The sequence below is a fragment of the Poecilia mexicana genome, unplaced genomic scaffold (assembly GCF_051168715.1).
Source record: "Poecilia mexicana isolate PSO_F unplaced genomic scaffold, ASM5116871v1 scaffold_8, whole genome shotgun sequence".
Classification (NCBI taxonomy): Eukaryota; Metazoa; Chordata; class Actinopteri; order Cyprinodontiformes; family Poeciliidae; genus Poecilia; species Poecilia mexicana.
In genome coordinates, this window is record NW_028263377.1 from 11170618 (window position 1) to 11194204 (window position 23587).

At 43.1% G+C, this 23587-nt stretch overlaps 1 protein-coding gene across 1 annotated transcript; it reads right to left on the reverse strand.

Moving 5' to 3' along the window:
• Window positions 1-1114: 1114 nt before the first annotated feature.
• On the reverse strand, window positions 1115-23377 carry LOC106914539 (sphingosine kinase 1-like). The gene is made up of 5 exons (XM_088008246.1): window positions 22705-23377; window positions 12221-12370; window positions 8760-8854; window positions 8287-8402; window positions 1115-7098 (listed from the first exon to the last, which is right to left on the reverse strand). The coding sequence occupies exons 1-5, from the start codon at window positions 23129-23131 to the stop codon at window positions 6192-6194; spliced, it is 1695 nt and encodes a 564-aa protein (XP_087864372.1). The 5' UTR covers window positions 23132-23377; the 3' UTR covers window positions 1115-6191.
• Between the last annotated feature and the right edge of the window lie 210 nt (window positions 23378-23587).

Consider the following 23587-nt stretch of genomic DNA (forward strand, 5'->3'; position numbering starts at 1 on the left):
AAAAAAAAAAAAAAAAAATCCTATCTAAAGTGTAATGTTTTGGAAGACATGCACCTTTACATCCAAAAATCTTTATCCTGGCAAATGCAGGGGCACCCTGGAAGTAAATTTGTTAGGGTCTGTAAAAGACTGCGATGGAGATTTGCCCTCTATCAGGACATCTGAGCTGTTACTATAAAACCAGAGTGGTGCGCTACCTTATTTTAACTCAAATTGATGTCAGGCAGGGTTCAGTTTTAATTGTACAAGAAAGGAGTTTGAAAGAGTATTAGATTTTCTTTTTCTAGGTGGAAAAAATGATAAAATCAAGAATATGTTTTGATTAAATGGTGTACAGTTAGATAAATGGTACATTTGTCATACACGACTTATATCATGTAGCAACAGACACGAAGCAGATCCAATATTCTAATCAGCTAAATATAAAACCGTGGCATTAGTATTTATTTAAGCACAAACTAAAAGGAAGTGCACCGAGAGCATAGCCTTGGGGTGCACCTATTTTAACTTCGATACTTTTTGAAGTCAACCTGGAATCATATCATTAATCGTCATCAATAATTCTGTTTAAATCTTGATTTTTGTTTAAATAAATGAACAGAAATGGGCAGAAGATGTATGATTGCTTGGATCACCGTTGCAGCAGGGCTGAATGTTACTCACTCCGTTTCTCTTTTTCTGTCGTGTCCTGCTTTTTTAACTGGAAGGCAAAACCTTTAGAAAGAAATCATTAAATATTCAGGATGCACTACAAGCACATGTTAGCTCAAAGCAATGTGTAACATTCCTGCTACTGCTAATAAAACGGCAACAGGACATTCAATCAACTGGCAGGTGTTTTTTTTTTTTTATTGTTATATATTTTTTAATAGTGAGCAGAATAATGCTGATTCAACTGTATTTTATATACAATTTTCAAACATCTCTTTTAGTTGCCATGGCCTCACATCTTTAAACTTTTTTTCTTATAGAGTAAAATTCTTTAAAAAATTTTTTTATTAAGACTTCAATGCTTTTTGAAGCCTGAAGTTAAGCTTGGAGAAGCATTGACTATAATTAGTTGGAATAAATTATGTTTCACGCAATATGAAAGAACATGGTCAGGAACACAAAGAATTTTTTAAAAATTTTTTATTGATCTTTTTTTAAAAAAAAAAAAGAAAGAAAGATATAAAAACTTACAGAAAAGAAAAGAACATGATGTGTGGCTGGTCATCAACCCAAACTCACACACACGCACACACACACACACACACACACACACACACACACACACACACACACACGCGCACACACACGCACACACACGCATACACACGCACACACACACACATATACACACACACACTGTTTGAGTTTGTATCATATTGTGTGCAAGTCAAAGCCTTTAAATCTGTGCATGATGTAACTGCTGTCATGTGTAGAGTCTAAGGCACTGGAACTCCTTCCTCTTATTTCCAGCTAATCCAGAGAAAAAAAAAGAAGAAGCTGCAAACAGGTGGCACACGATTCACTAAACAGAACCACGTTCTGTTTGGCCTCTAACACAAAACCACATGACTGATTCCACAAAACCATCAACCTACTGCGCTAAACATCAGCTTTTACTTGCACATAAAAAATAAAAAATGGAAAAAAAAACTATAAGTAACTACTACACACCTTTCAGAAAATTTGCCCTTATTTCAGGCTTATGACAGCAGTGGACTCTAGAGCAAAACATGACTTTAAAAAATATATATTTTAAACTGAACATGTACATGGTACAAAAAGATTTTTAAATGTTACAGTTTTAATAAAAACACCATTGCGTATTTTATGCTATTATCTTAAATCAATAATAAAATAACAAAGGGTATTAACATTTGTGTAAAAAACAAAACAAAAACAAAAACAGTCAGTGGAACTGAACAGTTCAGAACCATAAATTAACAGTAGTCTAATGCCACACACCGTTTTCATGTTCGTTATTAACAAGAATCAAGTCATTTCTTTAAGATACAATAAGCTGGATGTCATTAAAAGATAAACTTCAAGTCTTTCGCTGCTGAGAGCTTATGTGGTAAAAGATAATCTGCATCTGAGTATAAAACGGGAGGGAAACAGGTGGCAGGATGAGGAGACCATGTTGTGTAACAGACGGAGAAATTTTCCACGCTAAAACCGTTCTGGACTGTATGTTCTCCTACGGGCCAGCAGGGGGAGCTCTTACTTCAAAAATCCGCAACAATGACAAGGCATTTGCATAGCTCATCTTGACTTAATACAGCAGATGATGAAGAGCGAAGCTGGAATTTCAGGTCAGGGCAGGACAGGATGGGACAAGATACGCATTCCAGGCAGCATGGTAACTCTGTCATGATTGAGGGTGCGGTATGCCGGGCATGGACTGTGATCAGGACTGCTGTGCAGTCTGAATAAAAGACCTGGGGATGTAAAACCAAGTCATGGAAGAGAGATGTATTATATGCACCTTCAAGGACGTTCCAAGGACTTTCTCGAGTTATTTAAAGGAGGGGGAGTCTTTTGAGATGCCGACTCTCAAAGTTGAACTTTGAAACATAATCACCGGGGCTAGAAATGTTATGCTTAAGCTAGCCAAAATCTCAAACTGAATAATGTATAAAAAAGGTATTCTTAATTTAAGCTATATATCTTTTTAATAAATATGAAGAAAGGGTAATTTTGGAGAAGTTGCTAATGAAAAAGTGAGCTAACGGCAGTTTGCTTCTAAATACCAATTAGTTGGAGAAAAAGTGCTGCCTGGGCAACTTCATAACTTAGCACTGCCATCACACTACAGGCTATTTACTTTTCATTTAAAGGGTGTAGGGAGAAGTGCTAGCTTTGGTAAATAACGTTTTAGAATTGCCTTTATATTTAACACTGTATGAAGCACAATTTGATCACCAGCTAAGTCTGATATTTGTCACATATTTTCTCGACCTGTCAAATTTTTTTTTACATATTTTCACCAATGTGCAACAGTGACCACAAAATAAGACTAGCCAGTCTATTGTAACACTGTTCAAACACTGTGTATGCGCAGTTAAAGACTCATTCATCTTTAACTGCGCATACACAGTGGATGAAGGAAACTTGAAACCGAAAGTAAAACTGTAAGCATGACCTACTTTCTGATTAACGCAGCTGATGCATATCAAAATCAGATACAAACACATGACAGATTATACTTTTTAAATTATATATTAACTTTTCGTCAGTTATTTGAAAGCTAAGTTTAACTTCATGAATCAGATTGCTTGCTTCCAAATCATTAGAATCAACAAATCCCTTAAACAGAACTAATCTGACAGCATGAAGTAGGCTACGAAATCTTCTGAGGGATCACTCAGCTTCTGCTTAGTTCTGCAAAAAAAAAAAAATTCAAGAAAATGCTAATTTGAATAAAACTTAGTTTTGCTCCAGATGGGCCTGGTAGGTCACGATCTTTTGACTGATTTGAAATATTAAAAAGCAACTTTGCTCGTGTTGGTGGGCTTTATTAGGAGGCAGGTGGCACAGTCACTTGCTCACTACGGGTGAAAAGTAATGATAACTGACTTTATGAACCAATTTAAGTCACACAGTTTACATGATAAACAACAATGGGGAAGTAAAACCTCCAGTAACAAAAAAAAAAACCCGTTCGCAAAAATGACCGAAGTGTACGACTCGCACGACGCCATCTTTTGAAAACAACGCAGTCCCTACACAACCAAAGGTAGCAGCTTAAAGTAAATTAGAAAAAAAAAAACCTAAAGTTTCATAAAATCTAATTTACTTTTTGAGAATGGATCTTCACAGTCGTATGAAGTTTAGAAAATCTAGGAGAGGAACATGATAAATTCACATTCGTGTGTCCTAATGTCTATACGGACCCCGAATTATCGAAGGTGGCACAGCATCAGAGTCCTTCCTGGATTGATCTGCAGCGTAGATCCATCTGAAAACCTTTTTTTCTTTTTTTTAACTACAGGTTGAGAAGCTTTCCATGCGTTGTCACATTAACAAGATACTTGAAAGGACTTTCTTGTGACTTTGTCCGGTAGTCCGCCGCGAAGTTCGAATCGTGAAATAGAAGGAAAATAATAATTTGATTTTAAGTTTTAACAAAAAAAAAAAAGTTAGTTATTCGTCAACTCTATTACTCTGAGTGCAACTGCTCTCATCACGTGCCACTTAGTTATTAAACAGGGTCAACCTGTGGAGGACGGTGTTCTGGTCAAACAACACTATAATTTTAACTCTTTGGTCAACCTGAAAACTAGTGGAGACATACAGCTGTCAATATCAAAATGTGTTTTTTTTGTTGTTGTTTTTTTGTGGTATTTTTGGCAATTTAAAATACATATATGAAAAGCAAACTGAAAACTGTGTATCCTTTTCCATCCACTTTATAATTATGCTCTCCTTTCAATCATGTTTAAAAAAAAAAAAGCTTTTTGGGCTGTAATGTGAAAAAAAAAAGTCCAAGGCATATAAATTCTTTACTGTATGAACAGACGCAGCAGTTAGCAAGACTTTACCAACTTCTCCAGCTGGCAGTCCCTACAGCTACAGATGAAAACAGCTGAAGGTTTAAAGTGCGACATCAGCTGACTGCATCACCTTTTTCTTACTCAAAATCACAGATGCCCTAAAAAACTTTTTTTTTTTTTTTTTTTTTTTTTAGAAATCAGCACTTTAACAGTCAAAAGTGTCATATTTTCTCTCCTGTCGGCACAGGAAAGGACTTTACTTTCATCGGTTTGACCAGTATTTTATTTTGAGAATACAGCAGTTAAAGGAAGACCTGCTAAAACGGCCTGACGCGCCTCAGCTGCACACGTTGCAGATTGTAGCCTGAGGTAAACTGGTGTGTGTGAGTGTGCGTGCGAGGGAGGTTGCAGGGGGGTGGGGAGGGGAGGAGGGGGGGAGGTCATGATGACAACGCTAACATTTGCACTCTGGTCCGCTCCAGTGCACTAATTGCTCCGCAGCACCGACAGCCACCGAGGAGGCCGCGCGGAGGAGCAGAACACCTGCCGCCCTCCGGCTTCCATCGATCACACGCCTCTAACAGGGCCCGTCTGAAACTGCACTTTATCCACTCGAGTGTGCTTTGACCAACCTAATATCCGCTTGAAAACCCACCTAAGAGCTTTCACGTGCTTAAAAAAAAAAAAGACGCCGACTTTCTATTTAGCACGCTTTAGCCAAAGTAAACCCTCATATTAAGGACACATTAGGTGCCGATGGTTCGTTAACCGTTGGTAGGGGAGCGAGAGTACAGTCTTAAAGAGAGGGGATCATATGCACAGTAGCAGATCGCGCCCCTCCCCCTCACTAAGTGCTGCAGAGATGCGAGGGAATGTGTGTGTATGTGAGGATCTGAGCGTAAGAAGAGGGGATGGGGAGAAGAAAGTGTGTGAGTGGAGGCGATTCCTACAGCTTAATGATGGTCGGAGATGAAACGGTACGGGAAATGGAGAAGACGGTGGTAAAGGTGTGGAGTAAGCTGGTAAAATCTGTTTGGCAGGAAGGAAGAGGTTGGGCTCCAACATGAGCAAATCTAAAGTTTCTTTTCATGTAAACTAAGCAAAGATTAAAGATCTGTCAAAGCTAAATCCCTCAGGGGGGATTTATATCTCCTCAATTTTCTTACAAAGCTCAAGGGCAGGCAGTGTTGTCAGACCGGGGCGAGGGGGGGGGGGGGGGGATTGAAGGCCTGTAGTGGTACAGCAGGGCAAGAATTGGGGTTTCTCCAGGAGTCTCCCAGGGAAAGAAAAACGTGCTTCTCTTCACATATGCCATACTTTTAGGGTTCGACAAGCAGAGTGCAATGTGCTGCCACTGTACTGCCAGAGCCCCTCATGCAGAGTCCCGCATATAGATACATTTGGGTATGCACAAAAATACATAAAGATCTGGCTTTTTGTGTGTGTGTGTGTGTGTACATACATTTCCATGTCATTTCTCTAAGCCTGGACCAGCCAGAAGTAAGAGCAATCCTCCATGGCTTTGACCCTGAATCTAACACTGAGAGAACGAGAAGACCATAAAAATAGGTCAGGTTGTCTCTGTAGAAAAATAAAGGAATTTCCAAAGGCTGATTAATTGTCTTTGGCACTTCTGAGAAGACGGCACACATAAAGAATCCGACAATGAGTACAAAAGGCTAAACTAGAACTATAAAGTAAAGCACAAGTTCATCCGCATATAAGCCTGGCCATTCTGGGGTGGACCTGAGCCTGGATGGGGCCATATTCCACCACCTCTCCGTCCACGGTGATCATGCCCTGTTGTGAGACGGGCTCTAACCGCAGGGCCCTCACCTTTTCGTACACAAGGTGGGGGCAACCGCACGCTAAATGGGAACCCCTCTCCATGGCGAGGAAGAGACGCAAGAGGGCGGGCCGGGATATTCCCGCCGTCACGTAAAACAGATGAATCAGCCCGTCGTCCGCCATCGCTCCCGGCACCGTCCACAGATCCTCTGCTAGGTGGGACTGGTAAATAGCCAGCACCAGAACAAAGTCTTCCTCATTGACCACCGTCCAGTTTTCAGGGACCGGCTGGTCCAGGCTGGGGAGGAGAGAATCCGTTGGTGACGCAGTCTTATTGTTGCCTTGCGTCCCGGGCCTAATGTTGGTGATGACGCTGGAGGAGTTGGTGATGGAGTTTTGGTTCAGGTTCGTATCGACGCAGTTTTTCAGAGAGCTCTGCTTTGGCGAAGCTCTGGGAACGAGATGACATGGAAGGGACGAACAGAGAGACGGCTGCTGAGGTGTGAACGGAGGACGGGTCGCCTTCACCCTTTCGTTTGGAGGTTTTGGTACCTCTTTAGCTGGCAGGTACGCTAACCTGCCCTGATATACTCTGAGCGAGGCCAGACGCACCAGGGTGCCCATCAGGAACCGTATAGCTCCAACGTGACGGTACTTCTCGCTCTCGATATCCACATCTGCCACAAAGCCCCAAGCCAAGGAGAGGAAGGAGAAGAGGCGCTGACTGGAGGCCAAATGGACCGACACCAAGTCTAGAGGACCAACCAGACCTTTGCACAGCATGAAGCCACAGCTCAGGAGCAGCTCCTCGTTCCAGGCAGGAGGCGATCTGTTGAATTGTCACAGAAAACAAGATAAGACAGAAAATACAGCAGCGCATTAAATAATGCAGCTTTTTGATGGAATACTTTCTTCTTTAACGATGCAAAAACTAAAGTAAGAGAGTCAAACCGAACATGTTATTGTAATAAAACTACTATCATGGCTAATACTGCAGTATTAGCCATAATGATAAATATATTTTTTGCTTATTAAAGTAAATTAATGATAAAACTAGGACTGCAATTCTCCTCCATCTAAGGCACAAACTCAACTGAGAGCCTAACATTGTTGGTAAATACTCAACATGTGCAGATGAAGCAGATTTTGTGTTTTGGAATACTATTCAGTTTATACGGTGCAAGAACATATGAATCGGACATTTTGCACAGAATAACTGCCCTCCTCCCAGATCACTTCAAAATTGAATCCTCGAATGTTTTAGACTTATTCATAACCAGTTCTTCTGCTGTGCAGATGTTTTTTTATGACCCTGAAATAAGTGATCTTATTCTTTGGTCATTTGCTGTGAGATTTGAGCCAGCTGCATATCAATAGATCACAATTGGTATAAAAACCATGTGTGATCTTTGTCAAATGCACAATAATGAGATTTGTTCCCCTGTGTTTTCTATGCCAACAAAACACGAGGCAGATACACAACAGAGTGACGAGGATATTAGAGCTTCTGAGAAGTAATGGAGTCGGGTGGTCCAAATCCACAGGTAGGAAGTGTTGCAGGAGCTGATGAAAATGTTTTTACATCCGCATGCTCATTAACGTAAACAAGTCCATAAATCAGCAGCAGGTTCGGAGTCATCCAAAGTCCTGACACCTTGTAAAGCAGATGCGCTTCATGACGTTTCTGGCTCACCAGCGACGGCTCTTTGAAATTGTGCCAACGACCAGGCGGCAGAAGGGGATGATAACCTGGACACGTGCTGGGTCAACACAATGCACAGACTTTTCTAAACCCCTCGCATCATTGCTTTAGAGAGTTTACGCAACCAGAAATGAACTCTCGGCGCATAACAAAACAGCCCCGGTACGTCCTCTCTCCAGAGGAATGACGAGCCCAGTCAGCCCTTTGCTCTAATTACACAGGAAGGAGACAAATTGTCTTCTGTAAACTAACGAAGGCTCGTCTTTTGCACCGTTGGCCTATGCATTTAAATGACTCATTAAATGGTGGACTCACTGCGAGTAGTGGTGGATGGATGCGGCCAGGGCATTGCCAGAGCCACCTGGCAGCATGCCTAGAGGAGTCTGGATGGCCTGTTGCCAGTCTTCACGCTCCATCAGACCATTTATCACCTGAGTGAACAAGAGAGATGACCGAAATTTAGCTTTGGCTCAAAAATAAGAAGTTGTAGATCTGCAAGAGACAGAAACATGTTTGGTAATGTAGTGTGGCACAACCAGGGTGACCAGATGGTGCTGTGGCTGAGGACAAAAATACTTTCTGGATGACTGCAGCTTTTTTTTTTTTTTTTTTTTTCCCCAAGCAAGAGCCCCAGCACCTGATCTCCTTTATCATGTGTGAGACCAAATTAAAATTTTATATTTCTGTTCCAGGAAGTGCCATAAATAGAAGCTGGAGTTTTGGAGGTTGATCCAGCACCCACTGATTAACAGTTCTCGCCGTTAAAAAGCAGAGGCGGTGCCGCGTACCTCAAACAGCAGCCCGTCGCCAGACATGATGACCAGCGCGTCCCACTGCGTCAGGTCGGCGTTCCTCACCAGCTCCCGCGCGTGGTTCTGGTGCTCTGACGGACAGAAGAAACGCAAGCGTCAACTGCTGAGGCAAGGCAGAAAATGTGGGACAAAGTGACAAAAATGATGCTTGAAAAGCAGCAAGGGCAGAGAGAGAGGCAGAGAGAGAGAGAAAGACATTTTCCCTTCATCACCGCAGGCTCTGGAGTGGGATCAGGGAGATTAGGCAGAAAAGGGATTCAATTTCCTCTTATCGGACCAGACATATCACATTAGCTCATCCAGTGGCTACTCAGCAGCTCTGAGGCAGCTTAGGCAGCCTGCAAACATCTGTGACCGAGAGCTCGGGGAGCATGTGGTCGCGTGTTGGTAAAATGTGCTACTGGAGGAGTGAGCTATTTGTTCAGCCTAGTTTTATTGGCAAGCGTCCTTGAGTCGGTCCCTGCACTGGCGGGGTCTCTGTGGGCTCATCCTGCCAGCATTAAAGTCTACAGTCCTGCCAGCCGAGACTCCCCAGTGTAGTCGCGTGTAGAAAATGGAAACAGCTTTAGAGAGGGAGGCAGGGGGGGTGGGGAAGTGGGGGGGAAGGACGGCAGACACGCAGCTAAGAGGCACGGATGTGCTGCCACTATGATGGAAAATATACCTCCTGAAGTATTGATCGACTCTCCGCTTTTACTTTCCTCAATCTCTACATGCCCCCGTCCCCTCCCCTCTTACCCTGTCACCTCGCCCACCTCGCCCCTCCTGTGCTGTTTGTTTGCTGTCTGCCGGACGGACTGGAGGTGGTTATGCAGCGCTGCGTTGACAGGACCTGGAGTAACTGCACTGCACAGCTGACTCAGCATTTTTAGCCGGCCTGACCGAAGCTTTACTTTCCAGATACTTACTTATTGAAAAGGTCATCGGAAGACAAACGTATACAATCAGCGCAAAATACGACTATGACTTCTTTTAATTCCAGTTATGCTTTTCATATGGTTTTTTGGCATATTAATGAATATCTGCGGGTCAAAATCAGACCTCAACTTTAATGTATTTGCCCAGCACTATTCATACAGTTTGAATGCGAAGCAAAGGTAAAATAAATTACATTTTCATAAGTTTGCTGCTGCAAAAACCAATATTTTTGGGAACTGCCTGGTACTTTAGTCCAGAGATCTTTCATGTAAAGAATGGCTGACATACAGAAAGACGGACAGGTCATCCAGCAAACCTCCGCCAGCAGCCAAGATAGTCAAAATATTTATCTATTCCAGTAATCAAAAAAGTGAAATACATAGAGTTTCTTTGCTGACAGAGGTACTGTACATATATATCGTGCTTTCTTCTGTTAATTTTGATAACCGGCTTAATGAAGACTGAAAACTGTAAAGATGTTCTGAGAAAATATGATTTATCACATAAGCCCAAAAACAAAACCATCGTCTGCTAACTGAAATGTGTATCTATGTACATTACAGTATCGCAGGGCTCCTTTTGCATGAATCAAATCTGAAGGCAAAGGCTGTCGGTCTAATCTTTCATGAGATGCAAACGCTCTGTGCCAAAACAAAGATAAAACCACCTAAAATCTGGGTCAAATTCCCGTCCTTTCTTTTTAAAAGCCGCTGTTTGCTTTGTATGTTAATGCCTTCTGCCTTTTTCCCAGGTTATCCCAGGTAAAGACTAAAACCGGTTCACTCAGTGCTTCATACAGTATGTAAAATGTACAGGCCGACACGACAGGAGGTTCCTTGACGACGGAGCCTGTCCATCCTCAAGCAAAAGCAGTTTTGAAACACTCATCAAAAAGGCGCACGCCGAGTAAAGTGGAGTACAGCTGGTTGTCCCGGTGCATGGCGGATCACCCCACTCGGAGGCCTCAGTGCCCCATATAATCTTCCCCTTCCTTCCTTTACGTCCGTCTCTGTTCCTCTTCGTTGGCCTCAGTAATTAGGCTCCGTGTTTTCATCTCCCATCCAGTTGCTGACCCTCCTTCAGGTCCCGGGAGCCCGTTAAGTATGCGGGAGCGTGCCAGCGTGCTTTCTCAAAGAGACAAAACCACACAAGCGGAGTTTCTGCTCCAGCGCTCTGCTGCATTCGCTGTCATAATCCATCTCAACTGTGAGCTGCAGCAGAGATTCAGCTGCATAATGCCGAGCTGATCCAAAAGGAGACAGCATATTCATACCTGTCAAACTGCTGGCCGGCCTTAGCCAACGGGGTAAGCATGCGGGGTGCAGAGGGAAAAAATACAACTCCTCTCAAAGTTATTACATTTTTTTCCCCCCACATTTTGTCACACTGCAACCACTGGAATGGATCCACACAAGCGGATATCTTTGCCGTGGAAACAGAATGATACATTAAAGCAGACATCTGGTTGATTAATTAAATGGATTCAAATCAATCCATTACGGTTAACCAGAAACAAGCACGTGTTTCCATAAGGGCAAATAAAAACAATTTAATAGAGTCTGTGTTCAGTGTAATGAAGATATCTGAATATACAGACTATACATCTTGTTGTCCTGATCTGTTTTTTTCATTAATATACGTTTTCTTTACTAGCTCAAGAAAAACACAAATAAAGTCAGTAAAACACATATTTGGAAACAAACAAGGTGTAAAGATTAACGGCTCGAGGTCCAAACCCTGACATCTGAAAACAATTTAAAACATGTTCATTTCTGGATAGCTTTGAAGGTTGTTTTATGTTTGTGCTATTATTTTTATAAGCCTCTTGTATAATACAATCTTGCTGACTGATTTTTATTTTTAATTTTGACATTAATTACATACACACACACAAGGCTCTGATTGTTGAAAACCCATGGCGCTTATATACCGCTGGTTCCACTTTCGTCCATTGGGATTTCGAATAAAAGGCCTCTCCAAACCGAGCTCCCAGTCCCAATTTCACCCTGTTGAGAACTATATATTGTTTTTCTGCAACTTCATGCTTCTGTGTTGGTCTGTCACATAAAATCTCATTAGAATCCAGTGAATATTGACATGACATTGGGTAAATGATGAAATGTGAGCCATTTGGTATCCAGACATGGCATTAAAGCTGTACAGAGTAACAGCTTCCATTTGGTGAAAATAGCCTAGAATAACAGTAACATGCACAATGCTGGTAAAGGTCACCGAGAAGCTTCAGTAATATGCGTGCTGAATGCGCAGCAGATGGCACGAGTAGAATGAGAATTTAATGCTCATGTTGTCTGTGAGCACAAAAACAATGCATAATTCCTGCAGAGATTAAAACTTGCTTCCAAGCGCCGCGGGTTCGGCTCATGTTGGTGCGTGGCGCAACTCGCAGCGTGACCCAGTACTCAGACCGATCATGCTGCCACGTAGCGGGACGTTTAATCCTCCGTTTCATACCAAGACGACAAACGGGACGCGTTGCGGGGAACGTGTTTATGGCTGACCTGTGATGACGAGCGTGTAGGGAACGGAGGCCTCGGTGAGCATGGCCCGTATGTGGCCGGTGAACAGCTGGAGAGCCTGTCCCCGTCCGCTGTGGGGGTTCACCAGGATCATGGTTCTGCAAGGTCTCCTCAGCTCCGTGTACGTCACACCTGGCAGGCAGAAACACGATGATGTGAGTCAGGATAAAGAGGATGAGAGGAATATCTTAAAGAATAAAGAAGAAGAAGAGCCATCCCCTTCTCTGAAAACATGCATAGAAATGCAGCGTAAGGGAGAGAAAAAAATCATAAGGACTCCGCATCTGTCGGCTGGGCGAGCATCGGGACTGACGGTGCTCAATTTTAATGTGACGCTGCAAAGAGAGAAGGCTTACACATGCATTTTATTTAGGGTCTTACCAATTATTTATGATCAATGCCGGGAACTTTTTATTCCATGACTACAGCAAACGGCTGCTTGCAGCTGCAAGTTTCGAAGAAACACAGATCAATGGGAGGGAAAAAAAAATATATAGGCGTTGTATTCTCTTTCCTACTTTAAAACACTGGCTAAGATCAATATTTTAATATTGTTATGAAGGTCCACTAAATGTGGATCACTGCACACTTGAGGTGGTTGAGATGAAAACGGACTTGGCAGTGTTGTCTGAGCCTTTCAGCTAAAAACTAATGGACCACTTGGACCCTCTTCAGTTGTGGCCAGTGCTGCAGTGTAATGCTGAATTATACCACAAGGGTCATTCCTTGCTACAACAGTTTGGGATCAATTATATCCACCGGATGTACACATTAACAGCATCAGTGCCGACGGTAGTAAATCAGCTGCAACTTCATTGAATCTCAGCATCGCTGAGGTTCAAACCGAGCATCAGATTTTGACAGAAACGGGGCTAAAAGGAATCTTGAAGTGATAGGTTTATGGGAAACTGCTGATATGCTGTTTTTCATTCTTGTGGTCAGAGGAAAATGAAAAAGATTGGTTCCAAATGAAGGAAGGGCAAGAGTACCTCAAACACTTTTACCTCAAAGGTATGCAAAATACCATCTCTGAGCACATAGCACGTTGAAACCTGAAGCCAGTGGGCTACAGCAGTAAAAGACCAAACCAGTGCCACTGCTACTTCAGCTCCAACATTCACATGGCATTAAATTTGCCCTCAGCATGAATTAATATCCATCCTCCCTCGCGTCAACAACGGAGGCACCTGGATGTAAGGATGTTTTATTGACACAATTTAGGCGACTTAGTACTAACGTATCATTTAAACACCACAACCTCCCTGAGTACAGTGAATGAACATGTTCATCCCTGACTCTAACTGCAGCGAACTATCCTTTGGTGACTAATTCCAGCAAGACAATGCACCATGTCACGAATCATCCAACATTTCTTTCTTGTGCGTGAGGATGAGCTCGCTGTACTGCGACGGCCTCCCGGTAGAGCGCGTTTGCTGAATGAGAAATGTGCATGGCGGATGTGCAATAGGCAAAGCACCTGGGTGACACCTGGTCACACCAACGTGGATCAAAAATCTCAGAGGAATGTGTCAAAGACCATGTCGCAACTATGCTTCAAAGATGAAGGCAGCTCTGAAGAATGAGTCCAATCAGTACTTGAAAAGGTTTTCTAATGAAGTGACTGGTGAGTGTATGTACTCTGTAGCGGCATGAGTCAGCCCACAGGCGTCAATGCTGAGTGACATCTCTGGGTTTTGGTGTTTACTGGAATGAAAAATATTCCATTCCAGTGTTTGTGTATATGTGTGAGTCTGCCCGTTGTTTTGTCTTAAAAAAAAACAACATACCGACTCCAGACTTGGTTATTTTTCAGACAGGTGAATTATATATAAGTTATAGATCTGTGAGGAATACTTTAAGTAAAAGTAACTGCTTTAGACAGTCCAGCTTAATCTGGGTGAAATGTTTCTAACCAGACAGTCCATGTCATTGCTCAACAAGGAGTCTGGTACCTTTTTACCAGCCGCCAAATTCAATTAGAACCGGAACGACTGAAAGACAAACTATGATCGAAAATGCCTCCAAACAAGACACGAGTAACCCCAATAGGAAGTGGCGAGAGTCCCCAAAACACACAGGCATCTACCAATCTACCTCTCATCACTCACACAGGGATGCCACTATTGTTCGCTAGTCGCATCCCTGCACAATGTGGTTTTCAATCGTAAAAAAAAAAAGATCCATGTCCTTTCAGAATCGAGTGGAAAGCAGCTTTTGAAGGTCAGCCAGCTTTTAGATTGAGGTCTTGCATTCAAGTGAACTGAACTGAAAAGCATCCAATTAAAAAAAATCCGCACGCTGTCATGAAAAGGTCAAAGTCAGATGAAATCCTTAGTGGATTGGTACGGATAAAAAAGATCAGCCAGAGAAACGTTATTTTACCATAATCTGCACCTATCTATCAAAGGTTCTGTACTTGATGAATCAGTTTTAATGGGAACATTCATTTGAAACACTGATCTCAACTTTTTGGTACTGACCAAAATGTACTGCTATAAAAAAATTAAAAAAAAGTATTGCTTTGAAATTTTTTGTGCAAAAAAAAAAAAAACTGAATAGGATTTTTCCTCAAGCCTCCAAACACAATACATCTGGGTATTACAACAAAGCATTCCTATATGTATTCTGATCAATTAGATCTAAATGTAAGCAGCCATGAGTTGTGGAAGGTGAATAGTTCTCTTGGGACTTTATCAGAGACACAGAAAAGAAGAAACTGTCCTTAAAAGTTTTACTAACTTTGTAAAGAAAGAATATACCGAATATGTTAACAGGCTGCAATGTCTGTCCAAAGATATTCTCACCAAATGGTATCTTAGGTTCAAAGGGAAATACTGAAAAAGAACATTTTCTGCAGTTCTACAAAGTCAGAGGGATCATTAGTAACTCCAGCATTTGTACCTGAACAGTACTAAAGGAACCTGTGTGCGTCTGGGAAATACATGCAGTACCTTCCTCAGGATAAGGAATCAGACTTTATTTAAGGCTACTAACAGTTCATAGCCTTGAAAGTATGGTTTAGTATTTTTACTAAGGCAGTTTATTGTTTTTTTCTATTTTTTAAAAAGATTGTTCTATTATTTTAATAATATCACATTGTTTCTACTTAAACAGAACTACAATCTAAACCTCCCATTAAATAATGTGTGGAAAACTTTACAACAGGAAATGATAGGGTCATGACTGAAGCCAACTCTGAAGCTATGATGTTTTTCAACCATATCCACTGTTCAAACTTATTCTAAACAAAGTTATTTAAAGTCAGGCATAGAAAGCTCCCTTTATCAACTTAAGCAATATTCCACCCCCATTTAGATGCAAGAAAAGGTCATTCCCCTTTCACTTTTCAACCACATTTGTCGTTTAGACTAAAAGCAAAGCTGGCTTTTTTGTGTGTGTGTTTTCAATAAGCTCTTGTTCTAGGGGTTTGTTCACTTTTCACCACTATAAGCATTTCAAGCCAAACGTTGACTTGGAGAATTTTGTAAGTCTGTCATCTCTGAGAGATTAAGGTCAGCCACTGTGCAGATTTTATAAACCAACAAGCAGATTATTATTTTATAACTCCCTGGTTTCTACAGGGCTAGATCAAGAACATATTTGAAGACGACACATCACAGTGACCATAACCTTAATGTCTCAAAAGCGCATCCAGAAGATAATAACCTAAGTGCGAGATTGATTTTGTTGTTGATGTGGTGGTGTTGTTTTCTTCTACAGTTTATCTAAAATGAGAGATTAAGTATTATACTGAATTTCATGGAAATCTATTTAAAAGTTGTTAACAACAACATGTACCGTATTTTCCGCACTATAAGGCGCACCGGATTATAAGGCGCACCTTCAATGAATGGCCTATTTTAAGACTTTTTTCATATATAAGGCACACCGCATTATAAGGCGCATAGAATAGACGCTACAGTAGAGGCTGGAGTTACGTTATGCATCCACTAGATGGAGCTACACTAAACGGAATGTCAACTCGACTGGGCCGGGGCGTGGCCAGACATGGTCACCCTTCTCCGTTCGGGCACAGCATGTTGGTGGAGAACGTGGTGCTAGATGACCTGCAGACGACCTGATCATAGACAGTGGGTATGATAGGTCAGTCAAACTTTATTAATAGATTACAAACCAGCGTTCTGACAACTATCCCAGCATGCACCGCGCACTTCTTCTTCTACGGGCGAAAATGAAGTTGTCCCCGTTGTCTCAGAAATGAGGAACAGAAGTTGAGGAGCTTGAGGTACCATCATGGGAGGACAAGCCCCTACATGGGATGTACCACCGACAAATAACTGAAGTGGCTGATATCAGGAAATCCTACCAATGGCTGGAAAAAGCTGGACTCAAGGACAGCACAGAGGCCCTCATCCTGGCTGCCCAGGAACAGGCCCTAAACACCAGAGCAATAGAGGCTCAGATCTACCACACCAGACAAGACCCAAGGTGTAGGTTGTGCAAGGAGGCCTCTGAGACAGTCCAGCACATAACAGCAGGGTGCAAGATGCTGGCAGGGAAAGCATACATGGAACGACATAACCAAGTGGCGGGCATAGTATACAGGAACATCTGTGCAGAATATGGACTGGAAGCCCCGAGATCAAAGTGGGAAACACCCCCAAAGGTGGTGGAGAATGACCGAGCTAAGATCCTGTGGGACTTCCAGATCCAGACAGACAAGATGGTAATGGCAAACCAACCGGACATTGTGGTGGTGGATAAAGAACAGAGGAAAACCGTTGTGGTGGATGTAGCAATACCAAGTGACCACAACATCAGGAAAAAGGAGCACGAGAAACTGGAGAAATACCAGGGCCTCAGAGAGGAACTGGAGAAGGCCTGGAAGGTGAAGACCACAGTGGTGCTTGTGGTCATTGGGGCCCTCGGGGCAGTCACCCCCAAACTGGAGCAGTGGCTCAAACAGATCCCAGGAACAACATCAGACATCTCAGTCCAGAAATGTGCAGTTCTAGGCACAGCCAAGATACTGCGCAGAACCCTCAAGCTCCCAGGCCTCTGGTAGAGGACCCGAGCTCAGAGGATAAAAGAGAAAGACCACCCACGGAGGGTGAGAAGGGGATTTTATATATATATATATAACTTAAATTTGACTTTGCAGTCTGCAAAGTGTCAGATATGACTGACAAGGTGTCAGTCATATCTGACACCTTGAAATTCGCCTCTGTCTCTTTAAGAATCTCCCACCCTTTCTGACATGTTCCCTTCAGTGAATCATCACAACGATGCTTTTGCATGATGCCATTTCTCTCTTAGGAGAGTCAGACTCAGAGATAGTTTGTTTCATTAGCTCAGCAAGCCACACAGTTCCTCCAGGTATTTGCTAATTGCTACCGCCACTAGTCTGGAGGAGCTGCGTGTTCAAGGCCCGGGACACAGTGCTCGATTAGGAGCTCGATGGGAGCCTGAAGCTCCAAGGCTTTAGGTAAATAGGCAGCGCAAGCGCAAGTGCTAAAGAGGATTTGTAGACCTTCAATTATTTGAGTCACTTGTAAACTTAAATTCTTCAGTGGTGATAAAACTGCCTTTGTGGTTGGTTTGTAAATTTATAAGAGGTTTTTAAAGATTGCCTTGAGCCCAAATTTCATAAAACAACACCCCTGGGGCTCCGCATGAGTCACTAAATAAAATCTGACTCAGAGTCGAGAGCAAGTTACAAAATAGTGGGAGAACAGCCGTTAATGGGCATGGTCTGTGGATACAACTGACTGTGGAGTCACTCAGTCTGACTAATTCATAGAAAGAAAGAAATATGGGACCCACAGATGTAGGTCGTCAGGTGAATCTTCCTCAGTAAACCAGCCAAGTGGATTTCCTGACCTCGGCAAAACTCTATAGGTTGCATTCTGTGTGTTAGCTGTAAAGTTTAGATTTTGTCTCATCTGACCAGAGCAGACCCGTACTCTGCTAACTGGATTACTTCTCAAAGGTTACCCTGGATTTTATTTAGAGGTATTTCAGTTAAGTGGACTGGATCCACACATGATGTTGTGTCAGTCTGTCTGTAAAATGCCAAAATATGAAAAAAGTAAAAGAGAGACCTTTGAAGACGTAAGTTTTATCTTTAAAATCATCACCATCGTCCTACCTTGATTGAAATACAGCTAAACAGCGTCAAACTCTCAGTAAGTAAAGTTCTTTTCATAGATTTCTCTCTGTCAGAGACAGTACGTGCTGTGTGTGTGAAATCTGTCTCAGGCAAGAAGTCATAAACCTGCAGGCACATCCTGTCCATCAACGTTTCTGAAGTGATGTGTGCATTTCACAGTTGCAAGAAAGTAAAGACACACACACACACACACACACACACAGTGAGGTGACAGGCGGACTGGATGTGACAATGCGTCAGAGCAAACAAGTGGCTTTCAGACAACTTTTATTGTCGGCGCAAACGCTGCAACCACCCAGAGCAGAACATAAAGCCTTTATTAGACCTTCGCCATCACACGTTGCCGGCACCAAAGTGGGATTTATTAAAACACGGGAAGCATTCAAGACAAACGCTGGAACAGAAGCAGATATTCTGTGAAAGCGTTCCTGTTCGGGAGCGGCGAAGGCGGCGGCTATATTCAGACTGCAAACAAGCCGCTGTCTGAGTGTTTGCTGAAGAGGAGGGGAGGAGGGCCGCGGAGAATAAACACCGCTGCCCGCAGAGACAGCACCAGGAGAGAGGGGGCTGGGCGGTGGCGGGAGCGGGGGGGGGGGTTGACAGGCCATCACATCCATGTGTCACGGAGCAACAAGACGAGCGCTCCGGTGGGACTGAGATGCTGGCTGGGGTGAAAGGTCGCCTGGTGACGCATCTTAGCTCCTTGCCGAATGAGCCACAGCTCAGTCCCCACCCAGGAGGCTCGCTCAGTGACAGGCTCACCTGACCCGGAGGCAGCTGAAAAACACTCATTTTAAGGGGTGGGGGGGCTTATGGCTCTTTTATTGTCTCTCTGTGACGTGGGCTCTGCCACCAGCAGGAATTACTTGTGCATCAGAATGTTTTCAGCTTTCACGACATTTACACTTTGAAATGTTCCAGAGAATTTTCATGCGGAAGTAATTGTGCGCCAAGCTCATAGGGACACACCCTATTTCAGCAGTCACTGCAGAAAATGGTCGTTCTGTAAGTTATCAATTGACTCAGGTGACTGAATAACAAATGTATGCCACACTTTTCAGACTTTTACTTGCGAAAATACGTGTGTTTTTACGTCGCTCCACAATTGTGCACTACTCTGAATAGGTCTATCGCAAAAAAAAATCCCTATAGAGGCATTTTTTGGTTTCGACGTGACACAAAGTGAAAGAAATTCCAAGGCGTGAATACTTTTGCCAGGCAGGGCGCGGATGTCATTGCCTGCAATTCTTTTAATTCATCTGCCAAAAGAAGAAAAACCCTAAGCAGCTTCTGAATGGAGTTCATATCGCAGGCTAAATTAGGAGAGTTACATCTCCAATGCAAGTAATTCCGTCATATTTTGTAATGACGTGTCAAGTCACCCTCGACGGACTGTCTCCCTAAATACCAAGCTCGCGCAGTAATTTCGCTTTTAATCCAACCTTTCCATCTGCAGTCCCCAGATGAGATGACATGCAATTAACTTGAGGGAAGTCCTCCGTGAGGGATTAGCGAGTCTCGCTGACTTTCTTGCACCCTCTGCGACGAGTAAAAAGGACAATTCCGGTTCATTCATTAGGAAAATAGGACTCATTTAAAAGCGAATGAAACATTCCGTTAAACAGCGGATCTGAAGAGCTAAAACAAGCTTATGAATTAATCATCTGATCCCATCATCGCTGAGAGACTGTGCTCAGAAAGGAGACTGGAATAAGAGGCGGTGTGAGCGCAGGGACAAGCCCTCCCAAGATGGAGCTCTTTGATGAGTCCAGAGGGAGGACAGTGACAGGGAGGGAGGCAGGTTACCTCACAGGTTACCATCTGCCTGCCTGCCTGGCACACAGGTCTGAATCTCAAATTCCTGCGGGCCACGGACTGTAGGGAGGGAGGCTGACTGGCTGACTGGATGTTTCTCCTCACACAGCTTCCAGTCTCTCTCTCTCTCTCTCTCTCTCTCTCTCTCTCCCTCACTCTCTTTCTCTCTCTCTCCATGTTTGCAGTGTACACCTGGAGGCTGCTGCCAGGATCACAACCTCATTCCTCATCCCACAGCTCATTCTTGCCCCCCCCCCCCTCTCTGGCGAGTCAACATTCCCAATTGGCCACTGCCAAGTCAAATATCCGCCTCTTCTCTGAGCTGAACGACTGAGTTCATCCCTGTTTTACAGTGTAAACAAATATAAAAGAGTATTTCCTGACCTGGAGTGGAGTATTAGCAATCTGCTCCTCCCTCCCACTATGATAAACAGCATTGGAGACAGATTTGTAAACAGAATGAATGTGCCTTTTCTATATTTGTTTTCTTTTGTGTGTGACATTGCAACTACAAGTTCAATGTATTTCACTGTCACTCAATGTGAAAACACACAGCTAAGAAGTGGACTTTTTTTAATATGTGTCCATATGAAACAGCTGAGGCTCACTCAGTTTGGATAGAGCGTCTTCTGTGAACATCGGTTTTCAAAGTCTTACCATAGAAGTTCAACATTGGATTAAGATTTCGGCTTTTACTGGGATATTCTGAGACATGAATACACTTTGATCTTCTAACCCAACTTGTGGAGTTCAGCCCCGTCAACAGAATCTCCTTTTTTTGTTTTTATGATAGACTGAAAAATGCTTTACGAAATATTTCCATAGCTTTCCCTCTGACCTGTCTGCTGTGCTCCTTGGTCTTCTTAGTGTTTTTAGTTCATAATAAAAGGGGATGCACACATTATTTGTCAAAAATTAATCGAAACAACTCATCCTTTACTTTTTTTTTTATATCTATCAAATAAAATCCTTTGCCGATTAGAAAAAGCTCAAGCGTTGTTACTCTTCCAAGGCACAGTAAATAGATGCGTCGTTCCTTGTAATTTTTTATTCATGCTAATGACTCTGTCGGCGATGTTTACCGAAGCGGAGTAAAGAGAAACCAACCAGACTGCAGAGTGAGTCGCATTTTACACCGAACAAGACAGGATGATACCCAATTAGAAGAGGCTGCTGTGGAGGCAAATGACAAACAGCCGTTGTTTTGATGTCACTTTTTTTTTTTTTTTTTTTCCACCCAACCTGAGTTAAGTCTCACCGGGAATTTACTCAGCTGAAATAATGACGCTTGTTAACACTCAGCTGCTGACAGAGGATCGAGCTGGAGATCTAACTGCTTATGGTGATCTTTGACAGCACACTCCAGATGCTGATCAAGATCTAGATTCAGATTCAGCCCCTTCACTCCTCAGGCTTGTGAACTGGCACGAAATGTTCAGTTAACGGTAGATAGCAGACGTTATTGGATGAGCTCACTTTCCACCCTCCCATGCAGGCAGAGCCGGTTAGAGAGCGGATGGAATGTGCACCTCTGCCTCTTTGTCAAACCTGTTTCTAGCGATAAGAGTTGCAGTGCCTTGCTAGCATTCGGTGTTCATACCCCATGTAGTTCCTAACATGTTGCCACAAAAACTTTATGGATCTTTAGGGGAATTCAAGTGAAACCCAAGCATAGAGTGGTGATAATACAAGGATTAAAATAGAAAAAAAAACTAAATAAATCAGCCGTGTGCTGAGGGAATGTTTTTCTTGAGAAATACAGTTTGCCAGGAGTCACATCAAACATATAAGAAGAGATTCTGGTCAGACGAGAAGAAAAACTGACCAACGGGCCATAAAGCATGTGGTAAAAAAACAAAAAAAAACACCACAAACAAAGTAACTCTATGGTGAAATATGGTAGCAGCAGAATGTTTTTGATCATTGTTGAAAGAAAGATGGATGAAGACCAACAGGGTCCAGTCCTGGAAGAAATCTACAGCGGCTACAGAAAACTGAGATGGGGCTGGAGGTTCACCTTCCAGCAGGATGAGGACCTTCACCATGCAGGCAGAGCTACAGCGGCTTACAGCAAAGCAAATCATCTCTTAGAGTGGCGTCCATCAAATCTGACTGAGCTTGGAGCAACGACAGAGAAAATTTAACAGAAATGCACAACTATAGATGTGCAAAGAGATTAAAGGGTTCAATGCAAATGGACACTTCTCAGATTCAGTTTGCAAAAAAATACATAAAAAGAAAAAAAGAAGTAAATAAACAATTATCCATCACAAACAGCAATCTCATCAAATTCTAAAATAATACTGATTTTAGCTGTATAACAACTGTATCCAACAAGGAGGAAGATTTTTGAGTCAGATCGAAATTTACACAAATGTGAGAAACTTTTTTTTTTTTTTTTAAATGAAAAAAGTCTCTGAATCTGGCTTCATGGGCATACAATAATTTATTCTATTAATAAATGCATTATCTAAAGTTAGATTTTAAGTTTACAGGATCCAGAGTGTTTGTCCTTCCTCACCGTCTCTCCGAGGAGCCTGCAGCACCGAAGCATCTCTGATGGCATGAGCCCATCTTTCAGCCTCCCGGAGGTTGACGAGCGGGTCCTGGACCAGAGCGACCCGAAAGCACTGCTCCACCCTCTGCCGGGCCACTCCGGTGCTCATCCAGCGCCTCTTGAACGGGTAGAAATAAGCCGCGAAGTAAGCGCCGATGTCCGCGCTGTCCGGCCCTTTATACGCCCGACAGCCGATGCAGTCGCTCAAGTTAAACACCACCTTCGTCCGGTCGGGAGACGAGGAGATCCTCTGGATGGTCAGGGCGCTCTCCGTCAGGCTCACCGAGTAGCGCACCCCGTCGTTGAGAGTGTCGGTGAACTCTCCGTACAGCACGCCCGAGAACCCGTTGCACTGCCGGGATGGGTCCGGCGCTGAGGCGTCTTTCTCCATCCCGGACGGAGAGTGAGACGCGTCCCGGAGGCCGGTGCCGAGCACACTCTGAACCTGCCAGCCTGCCGTGGGACCGTTTAAACAGGAATGGGTGCAGCTAGCCTGGTTCACCGCCTCCCCCTGCCGTTTGTCAGGGGAATTGCAGCAACGGAGCAGGAGGAGAGAGGAGCAGACTGTCCCAGCTCTTTCTCAGCAATACTTCAGAACTGCACCTGCTCTGCTTTGCTTGCTGCCATTAGTTTGATGAAGCAATAAGATTTTAAATGGTTGCTTTTTTACTAACCTTATTTTATGCCCAAAAACATCTTTAAATAGTGGATTTAGACCCTTTAGTTATGTTTAAACTCCATGAGGCAGTGATGGCATAGTTATTTTGAAAAACGTAACTTTAATCAGATTACTGATAACTCCTTGAAAAAGTAACTTAAAAGTAGCTGATTACTTGATTTGGAAAGT

Bases quoted from the DNA above. Each gene is read 5' to 3' on its own strand.
- LOC106914539 (XM_088008246.1), bottom strand. From the start codon at position 23,131: ATGGAGAAAGACGCCTCAGCGCCGGACCCATCCCGGCAGTGCAACGGG. The intron at 8,403-8,759 runs GTACGCGGCACC...TTGTTCACTCAG, and splicing joins GCGACGGGCTGCTGTTTGAG to GTGATAAATGGTCTGATGGA. The intron at 7,099-8,286 runs GTGAGTCCACCA...ACAATTCAACAG, and splicing joins TCCATCCACCACTACTCGCA to ATCGCCTCCTGCCTGGAACG.